Source organism: Arvicola amphibius, chromosome 11 (assembly GCF_903992535.2).
Source record: "Arvicola amphibius chromosome 11, mArvAmp1.2, whole genome shotgun sequence".
Lineage (NCBI taxonomy): Eukaryota > Metazoa > Chordata > Mammalia > Rodentia > Cricetidae > Arvicola > Arvicola amphibius.
Window position 1 is genome coordinate 56,447,190 of NC_052057.2, and position 10,661 is coordinate 56,457,850.

Here is a 10,661-nt window from a genome sequence, read left to right on the forward strand (position 1 = left end):
AGAACTGAGAGCTCCCTTTCTATTCTTTACAGACCTAAATACTCTGCATGGTTTTCCTTGGTCACTATTACTTTCAAGCTCTTTTGATTTACCCTTCTAGATTCTACAAACTCCTTATTACTTCAAACCATACACAAATCTTTAGATGTGACTAAAAAATGAAACAAATTACAGTTTTTAACAGATGGTAGCATTCCTCTTAACCCAAACATCATTTTCTGAAAAGATATAAGGCAACAAGAGGGGTGTTCTGTAGGAACTCTGTTTTCTCAGGGTCCTACCAGACAGCATAAGCATACTTGAGCAGGCATCAGGTTTCCTGGTCCTGTTCTGTTTGAAATCCCTCCCAGTTATTACTTCAAGAGCTGCCTATAGTTTGGGTTCCAAGAACAATGCTTGTTACTTTATTTGCTTCTCAAAGTACCCAACTTAATGTATCTCTTTTAAGGGTCAGTCTACTCAAGTTATATGAGCATAGTTGACTTGGTTTCTTAAGGGTCATTTAGTGTCTTTTAATTATCAAATCAATTAATTAGAAACAACTCAGCATGTTCTGTTTGAGGTTTCCTAATGTGTGATTCCCTTCTGTATGCTGTGAATATATTTTACTGCCATTTGTTAATAAAGAAGCTGCTTCGACCTATAGCAGGGCAGACTATAACAAGGTGGAAAATTTAAGCAGAAATAGAGAGGAAAGAAGACAGAGTCAAGGAGATGCCATGTAACCATCAAGAGTAACACGTTGGCTCTGATAAACCACAACCTAGTGGTAGTACACAGATTATTAGAAATGAGTCAATTTAAGATATAAGAGCTAGCTAGGAATATGTCTGAGCTATTGGATAAACAGTGATGTAATTAATATAGTTTTGTATGATTATTCGGATCTGGGCAGCCAGGAAATAAAAGTGCACTCTCTGTTTATAGTTTCCCTTTTCTTATGGTTGCCCTCCCTGTTCCATCAGGTATGTATTTTCTTTTTCTCTACTGAAATCAACATGTTTGATGTGTGAATTTTCTTGAGTTCTTTTTCTACCATCTCTTTGAATTGTTTTTCTAAAAGAATTTCTCTCTAAAAAAGAAACACTGTTTTTCGTGTACTTCTTAGGATGAGTTCTCATATTGAAAGTTCATCTGTCTCATATATTCCCTCCATTCATCTGACAAAATTAAGATTAAATCTAGGATTGGAAGTTTTGTACCATAGGTCACTGTAGAATGTTGATTATCACCAAGATCAGAGCAGTGAATTCATGATGTAGGGGAGGCATAGGATTAGGAAATGGTGTAGCACCAGTTAAAGAGCTCCCCCTTTGGAGGTCTCAACTATTCAACACTGTCTGGTTAGTTAGTGGACATTTAAATAAGACTCTTTTTATGCCTCTTGTCTGTCTTCTCTATATGTCTCTGTATTCAAATAATCACCGATGAACCAACAGGATGAATGCTGTCAACCAAAGGAAGACTTATTGTTACCAGACAATATTATAGTATGGATTAAAAAACTTAATTTTCCCTGCTATATTATGACAGAAGAGTACTAACCTGATATAGCTGCTCTAAGATTTAACAGCTTAGAATTTAAATAGCAGCTTTTTCTCCCAGTTGTCCTTTCATGTCTAGAAGGGATTGGTTTCAAGACCATTGTCCAAAGTTCACAGAAGCTCAAGTTCTTTTCAGAAAACAGAACAGTGTATATAAAAACGCACCTATTTACTTTAAGCTATTATAGCTGGTTTTTTTTTTTTTTTTTTTTTTTTGAACACTTAATATAACACAATTAGTACTGGCCAGCAAAGAGAAATCAGTTTTCTCCAATGGAGTGTCATTGAGTATGTCAGTCACACTCCAAAACAGGACCCATGCCCAGAAAAAGTTGGCTAGCACAAAATAAGCCCCAGTGTGTGTGTGTGTGTGTGTGTGTGTGTGTGTGTGTGTGTGTGTAGTGAATGTATTTGTTGTTTCATTTTGTTTTGTTTAGGCCTTTTTTATCTTATTGGTCTTTTGCTTGTTTTGAATCTTGTGGATTTTATGATTCTTGTTTTTGTTCCTTGTTTTTTTTATTTTGAAGGAAAGAGGGAGGGAGAGAGAGAGAGGAGAAAGGAGAAAGAGGAGAGAGAGAACATACAGTTGGATGGGCAGGGAGGTGGGAGGAATCTAGGAGGAGTTAGAGGAGGAAAAGGAGTATAATCATATATATTACATAAAAATTTCAATTAAAACAGAAATGATAAGCTCATTCTAATTCTTGATGTAAACACATCTCAGTCATTCTGGTCTCTTGAAAACCTAAATGGATTAAGGAAAAAAATGATGCCTCCCTTAAGATTTCTTAGGTCCTCAGATATTTTTCTCTTATTCCTGTGTGTTTTACTCTTACACCCAGCCCTATTTTCCCAGAACAGTTCTATTCTGGTTTCCAGAAAAGAGGAAAATTGAAGAGATGCCCTTCGCATGTGTGCCCTGTTATTGTAACTTTTCTGAAGATTTAGAGGTATCACTACAGGAACTGAAGAAAGTCTGTTTTCCTCCCTGACTCACTCCTCACATTGCATGTCCTGCCAAGCTTCTCTGTGGACTTATAGATCCCTAGGAAGTGCCCTCCCCATGACCCTTCCTGTTAGGCCTGCCAAAGCATCTCTGATGGAACAGTCTTGCCAGAGGCTTACCTTCCTGGCACTTGGCTCATCTCCTCAAGCTATTCAGGAGGTTCTTTACAGCTTCCTCTCTGGGATCTAGTCACCTTTCTGGAGCCTGGATTCTCCATACTGGGAGTGTAGACTGCCTTTTGACCTCACTCGCTCCATGCCCTGCCTTGTGTAGATTGCATGGCCTACCCACTCTCTTTTGGTTTTGAGTCAAGACTTTAACAGCTGAGTCTTCTTTCCAGCCCTGTCTACACTTTTTAAAGAGTCAAACCTTTTCTTAAATTTAATAACCTTGCCCAATTCATGCATCCTCTGTTCCCAACCAAGATCTAGCCAAGCAGAGATTAGTTCTATGAAGTAAATAATTCAGTAATAATTCAGAAATAGTGTGAATCAAACCAAGTTAATATGAGAAGTTTTCTCTAGGGGATGCACATCTAAAAAATATAGTTTCCAGGACAGGCGCCAAAGCTACAGAGAAACCCTATCTCAAAAGAGAGAGGGGGGGGAAGGAGGGAGGGAGGGAGGGAGGGAGGGAGGGAGGGAGGGAGGAAGGGAGAAAGAAAGAAAGAAAGAAAGAGAGAGAGAGAGAGAGAGAGAAAGAAAGAAAGAAAGAAAAAGAAAGAAAGAAAGAAAAAGAAAAAAATTGGAAGCTTCTATCTATATCACTAACTGTGAAGTAAATGTTGGTATTTCTTCTATTACAGGCACACTGTCTTTATTACCTCCAGAGTGCTATACACAAGTCCATTCTTTAGAGATACGACAATTTTAAAAAATGAAAAATACAACACATCTCTTCCTTCTGGAGCTCTTATACTCATGGGTTATCTTTTACCTTGTCATGGGACAAGTAAGAAAACCAGAAATGGAAATGCCTGAAATCATAATGACTTCTTTCAAGTAACTATAAAGCAAATATTCTTTTGCTTCATATTTTAGGTTTAAAAATAAAATGGTTACTTTTATCTTTGAAAAATAATTTAGCTATTAAAAATGAACAGAGCATATTTCTATAGTCTAGGTAATCAGAGCATAATGTTTATAATGAATCCATCAGGGAAGATTGGTGATTCTATTACTATTCAACTAATATATGATTATCTTTTGTAAACTATTTGAATGGTCATATAATAAATGGCATAATTTTATTTGGAAACGTTTTCAGCCCAAAGAGTTTGAAATTACAGATTATGGCCTAGATCTATAATCATAAACTACATTTAAATAACCTTTAAGGGTTACTTTTATTAAATATGTCTATACCTTCCCAGAGATTTTGTAAAGTGCTCCGAGAAGCATATATACAGTATCCCAGTATTAAAAATAGTTGAAGCATGCATGAAGACATATAGGAAAATATTCCTATGTCTCTTACCCATGTTTGAGATTTCTGCTCAATAATTTTTTTGTTTGTTTTTTTGTTTTTTAAACTTTTAATGATGTAAACAAAAATATATCTAAAAGCGAAGCTTCTGGAAAAACCATTTGTTCTTCCCTGTCTTGTATCGTTCCTCAAATTTGACCTTGGCTTCCCGCCTTGCCTTGCGTTTCAGGGCTGGGTCCCTAAAGACATCCTTGTTGACAACAGTTTTGTCCAGGGGGATGTCCACAGAGTACCTTGTGGGCATCAGGTGGTTGTAGTTATAAACCTTCACAAAGGACTTGATCTTGGATCTCTTGGCAACTTTCTTCTTGCCCATAGCAGCTGTCACTTTTCGGGGATAGCGGTCAATTCCAGCCACCAGGGCATGGCTGTAAGGGCGGTCTGAGGTGCTATCATCAATGTTCTTCACGATGACGGCTTTGCGTCCGGAGTAGCGTCCAGCCAGGACGAGCACCACTTTCTCGGGTTTCATGAACTTGCCCATTTCGACAGCGAGCCTCCGGTTCCCAGCAGCTCAATAAATTTTTTGCTTTAGCTCAAGAACATTCAACAGTTTTAGCTGATCCTAAGTTTGTTTGTTTGTTTTTTGGTCACTGTGAACTACAAAGACAACTTATACCACCTCTAGGGTTTGTACGTATATATCTGTGTATATCAGCTTTACAATAGGTATTGTTCTACCCACACTTGCTCTTACTCTCACTTACTTATTTTAGTTACTTTAAAACATACATAATCTTAAACAGATTCAAGTCCTTGATGAGTGGAAATAGGCATACTATATCAAGGAAGTCCATACTAATATAGTCAACGTAATATTAAATGTCAATACTTTACTAAAAACTTTTATATTACCAGAGCTATTCAAGACATTTCATATATTGAAACTTCTAAATTTAAAAGCAAAAAACTTATTTTTATTCTGATATTTATAATTTTTTATCCATATCACACCTTACTACCTAAGCAGCCTTGCCAAAAATACAAATCTATGATTTGTAGGAATATCCAAATCAGGAACATTCCAACTCTGGTATTCTGCTTTCTTGTACCATAACCTATACTGACCTTTGGGTACACTTTGACCATAATAAAATCATCAGTTTATATAGTTTAATCCATAATGCATGGAAAGGAAAATATAACAAGGTACCTACACTGTCTTCAACATCTTTGTAGACATTAATTAATCCTCAAAGACTTTTTTTCAGCTAAATAATGAGCTGGTAAGCCTAAGCCTGAAAAGAGGAGTGCAATCCACTTTACAGACATTTTCCATATACTAAGAGAACCAAAATGTAAGACAGAGGTGCCCATCAGGACTACTAATGCTATCCTACAGAGAAACCATAAAGGGAGCCAAGAGATTTAGTCAAGATTATACAAAACAGCAATATGTAATTCAGTTGCTATTTTTCGCCAGAGTCTGTCTCATCCACTGAGTCCCTGACCACCCTTGAGAAGGTGAATTAATTATTAAGCAATTTCTGTAAAATTCCTGAAGTCAGCTTCTTCTTTCCACCCCCCAGGGAAATGATGCAAACAAATGTACCAAGTGGGATACAATTAAAGCCTCAATTGGTTTCTTTCCCTGGCTGTACTTCAGTAGCATTGTAGCTTTAAGATTTGTCTCCCCAAGTAATCAGTTTCCTGCAAAAAGAAGTCAAAAGAGCTTTCAACTTTTGACTCTTTATCTGAGGCACATTCTGACATGCTCTCTATTCTTTTGTTAATACAGACCTTGTTAAGATTGTCAATTGTTTGTAGTTATTACAGAAAAGATTGCTAGCTAAGTCTATTAAAAGAAATAAAATTTTTCTAAAAGCTCTCAAGAAAAGGCAGTGAGAGTTGGGGGTTTAGTTCGGTGGTAAAATGCTTATTTAGTAAGACGAAGGTGGGTTCTGTCCCCAGCATCAAAAGGAAAAGGATAATGAAAATAGCAAGCTAATTTTAGATTATTGAATGTCTCTGGCATATTTTCAGCAATGTTTTTAATGTATCCGGTTTAGCTGTGCTTGTCTGGCACAATAGCCTTAGGACTATATAATATACACTTGACTAACTCTTTTTGGCCATTGTTACTGGAAAATGAAAATCTGCAGAAAGTATTTTTGAGACAAGGTCTCATTCTGCTTTCCAGGCTGGACTTGGTTATATCTTTGTGCCACTATATAGAGCTGATATAAGTATTTTAACCATGGTAAATGTATGTGCTGTGTGGGAGGAGAAAACTTCTCAGAGTGACTAATCCAGTAACAGGAAGGTGATGATGACTCCTGTAACTAGAGTCTGCAGGAACCAGTCACTTCAGTGCTCCCATCCCTTTGTCCTGTAGCACTTTTGCTCTCAGATGTACTCCCTACAGGGACTCAAATGATTCTGAGACTCCAGGCATAGTGTCTGTGCACCTCTGCATCCAGGAAAAGATCCTTTCTATAAGATCAAGCAAGTCTTATCCTACACAAAATCCATTAAGTTGAATAGGGCCATCTTTCTAAGAGACTGAGACTTGGGATTTAGACCAATCATATCTCAAGTAGACAAGTGTTTCTCAACCTTCTTCGTGCTGTAACCCTTTAATACAGTTCCTACTCCTCACACTAGGTCACCTTGCCCAGCCTTAATGCAGCCCTTTCATAAACAAAAATAGAAGAGGAGTGGATGGGGGGTGGAAACAGAGTGGGAGGTGAGGAGGGAACTGGAGTGAGAGGAGGGAGTGGAAAATGCAGTCAGAATGTAAATACACACACCTACACACACTCACACACACACACACACATATATATACTATTAGGAGAGCAATATATATATATATATGTATATACATACATACATATATACATACATATATATATATATATATATATATATATATATATAATTTGTCTCTTATGTTGGTCATCAGAATAGGCCTAATATGTGAGTTTCAGCAAGTAGTCACAGTGATATTTTCTGAATGGTTGAAACAGCAAAAGAAAAAAAGAGACAATTCTGATAAAATCAGAGCTAATTCCATTCTGAGAAAAAATGTAGTGAAATGTCTGATGGTGAAACTAAGCATTGATATATTGGAGGGTCTGAAAGAGAGGTAGTGTGGCCAAAGCAGAGTGACAAAGCCAAAAGCCTTTAGTAAGGGAGAGGAAGCAGGGGACATCATACAGGAGGTGTGGACTGAACTTCCTCTTCAGTCAGAAGAATCCCAGAGTTAAACGTCTGCAGGGCACCCGCATTGTATTTCTCCAGCACCACACTGCACTCATATATTGCAAACATACCATGTGTTAATGATGCTGTAAACTTATTGAGGCCAAATCCCCATATGAAAGATTATTACCATGAGAAAATGCTTTCTGAATTTTAAGCAAAAAATTCCCACAGCTTATTTACCCCAAATAATTTGCCAGTTTGACTGTATCTTCTTTTCCACATAACTTGACTATTGTCTTGATACTGCTTTGATTCTATTGGTGATCATAAATTTGGGAAATGGAGAGCTGCTGGTTGTTGGATTTTCCAGGCCTCGGGAAGCACAGACCTCATCATTTCTTTCTGTCTTAGGCTATGCACTAAAATTTGCAACTAGTAGGGTCTGTTTTTTTTATTTTTTTTATTTACATTAACTACTGCTGAGCTGCATTTCCTAAGTTTTCATTTGCTTTATAACTGTGTTCTGATAAAGAAGAAAAATTCCTTCCTACTAACTGCTATATCTCAATCCTAGTTAAGCCAACTTTCATTTTGAGTTTTATCAGAAGCCTTGTTGACATGAACAATAGGAATAAATTATGCCCTTATAATGATTTATAAGGACAATGCTCCTTAGGACCAATTACTTTATTTGAACAATATATTATTTTGAGGCTAAGAAATAACATATTTATATCATAGCTCATATCACATAACTGGAAATAATTTGGAACATAAACAGTTAGACAAAATAAAATGGTGTCTTCTAATAAGTTAATGGTTATCTGATACACAAAAGGTTTCCCTTCCCTCTAACTAAATTACTCAGATGGAAAACACTAATGTACTGTTTTTTTTTTTTACCTTAAACTGAGTTAAGTTGAATTCTCAATGTAAACAGCTTTCTATAGGAGATGTTTGAGACTGTTTTTAAAACACTAAAATAATATAATGCAAGCCTATGTTATGAATTTCACAGGCCTATAAATCCAGGGATTCAATGAGTTAACCATATGATTTAATAAAACTAAAGCATATCTAATATTCTGCTATAGAAATTTACCATAAAACACTGCTAAATACTTTAGGAAGATTTTATATTTTTTAAAAGAAAACATTAAATAGAACCCAAAATAAAAAAAGACAGTATGGGGACTCATCCCACATGTCCCCCACCAATGCTTCTCAACATTCGTCCATGTTGTCTCCTTAATTTCTGAAATCACATTAAAAGTTGAAACAATTACATTCAGTACCTATAACTTCTTTCACAATTGAGTACGAGGTCATTATTGTTCTTAACTTGTTATGCTTCTATTTTTAATTATTATTTTTAGGCATAAATATCAAATCCAGTTTGAATTTCTCAGACAATATTAGGAAGTTAGTAATGCTTATATTTTTGTAGCATTGCATTTCAGGTGCCTTGTAGAATTAAATAAAAGATATGTATCAAAATTTTTTTAATCTCTGTATTTTCTTTCAGAATCATAACTGATAAATTTGGCAAGAGCAAATGAGATGAGATAATAACCAGAAAGAACAAACAAGAATTGTTTTTCTGCTTGATGATATTGGATAAGTTTTGACCGTGGTGATATAAATGACAAGAGCCATCTTAGGACAAGGGTATTACAGCCAACGAATATAATTTTCTTTGGAATTGTAATAATAAAAAGAAAATTACAATTAGTTTGCTATAGTTCAATCCATTCTCACAATTCTCCATGCCTACCATAGTTATTTTTGTTCAGAATTTACATTGTTCCTCCTTGCAAGTTCCCTTGCTGTTTTCTGACTCTCCCAATTCCAGCATGTTTTTCTACACTGTCTATGCTGGAGAAGCATTTCTAAAACTCAATTATGAAGATGTTGAATTCCTCCAATTATTCCACACTGATTTCAGGATTAAGACCTCTTTAGTGTGTCTTAATTAATCCAGTCTAACTCCAACTTGCTTCTCTGCCAATATGTTGCAAACTTAGGCTGGAACTGAACTGGCTGTCTATGTGTTTTCAGGTGAGCACTGATTTCACACCATCTATTGTTCCTTGTGTTATCCTTTCGTTTGTGAGCCCAAGGCCTCCTGGTAAATAAGGTAACACCTTGCTTTCAGAGATCTGACTACACTATTTTAAACATCTATTGACATATGCATTTCCTAAACAATACCCAAACTCCATGTGCAGGACTTTCTACCTTCTCTGTTTCCCACTGCTCAGCATCTTCTAATTGATCAATTAATATTTGTTAAGTAAACGCCTGAAGTAACAAGTTAAGAACATTAAATTCTATTCTTTTTCAGTAAAAAAGAAAAAAGAAAAGAAAATTGCCCAAATAAGAAAGAATCATTGTTTAGAAGGCCACTTACTACAGTAAGTCAGCATTGAGGAAGCCATTACTTATACTTACTTCTATTTCTTTAACAGAGCTATTTCAAAACAATAGCATTGTCCATCAAATTGTTCCTCTATGGGATTGCAATAGAACAGGTGAGTTGGGTGTGACTTATGTACCCTCTCATGCATTGTTGTCTCAGGAACAACAAGCTAGGCAGCTCTGGGTTCCTAACAGTGCTCTACAGAAACAGTGAGCGGAAGTCCATTCTGTTCTTCCCAAAATAAAACAAGTGGACATCCCCAAACTGACAGGCCAGGTACAGGATTTTTATTAATCAGGTTTACTGATTTAATTGTGTTGTGCTTGATCTTATTTCACAATTAACCCAGGTGTGTGTTATTCACTACCTTAAATCCCTTTAGAAACTGAGCATGAAATAAAGTTGCAATTTAATACACATGTTCTATCTGTATATAGAGTTGTCATTACATGCTGTATAATATGAGGGCTCATTGGCTTCATATTCATAAGATTAAATTGATTGATTTTTTGTTACCTACAATATTAATGCAATTCTTTTCTCATTTATAAGAGTTTTAAAGTTTTACTCTTGGGGTACAAAGTTGAGAAAGTGAAGCAAACATGATATTTTTTCTCAAAATCTACCTGAACGTAGCCTAGCTCTCCCATTTATTTATGTATTCCTAATTATTAGCAGATTAACTTATTTCCTTAACTTATCTGGCTTTCTGCTTCATTAACCTGTCTTCTAGAGCTTCCTCTAAATGATTAAATATGATGCTGGCATGCAGGGTACTTACCACTGCAGCAAATATATAAGTGTTTGTCTACCCTAGTTCTGGAGACAGAACCCATAGCTTTAAGGAGTTCACAATGCAGTAGGAATATGTATACTACCTTATATATGCTGGCAGATGGATACTATAAGAATGGGAGCAAATAGTCATTAGCCCATATTTCTGTTGTTGAATGATTACATGGTAGAGAATGAAGAGGAAACGTTGGTTGGGAAAGAGGCTCGGATTCTAGGAAGTGGCTGTGGAAAGAGGCTGGAGACAGAAATATTTCAAATACCCTCA

General features: G+C 36.0%; 1 protein-coding gene across 1 annotated transcript; it reads right to left on the reverse strand.

The window, feature by feature from the left end:
• Nucleotides 1-4,070: 4,070 nt before the first annotated feature.
• On the reverse strand, nucleotides 4,071-4,519 carry LOC119826629 (60S ribosomal protein L27-like). Its single transcript, XM_038348050.2, has one exon. The coding sequence runs from the start codon at nucleotides 4,517-4,519 to the stop codon at nucleotides 4,109-4,111; it is 411 nt and encodes a 136-aa protein (XP_038203978.1). The 3' UTR covers nucleotides 4,071-4,108.
• Nucleotides 4,520-10,661: the final 6,142 nt, after the last annotated feature.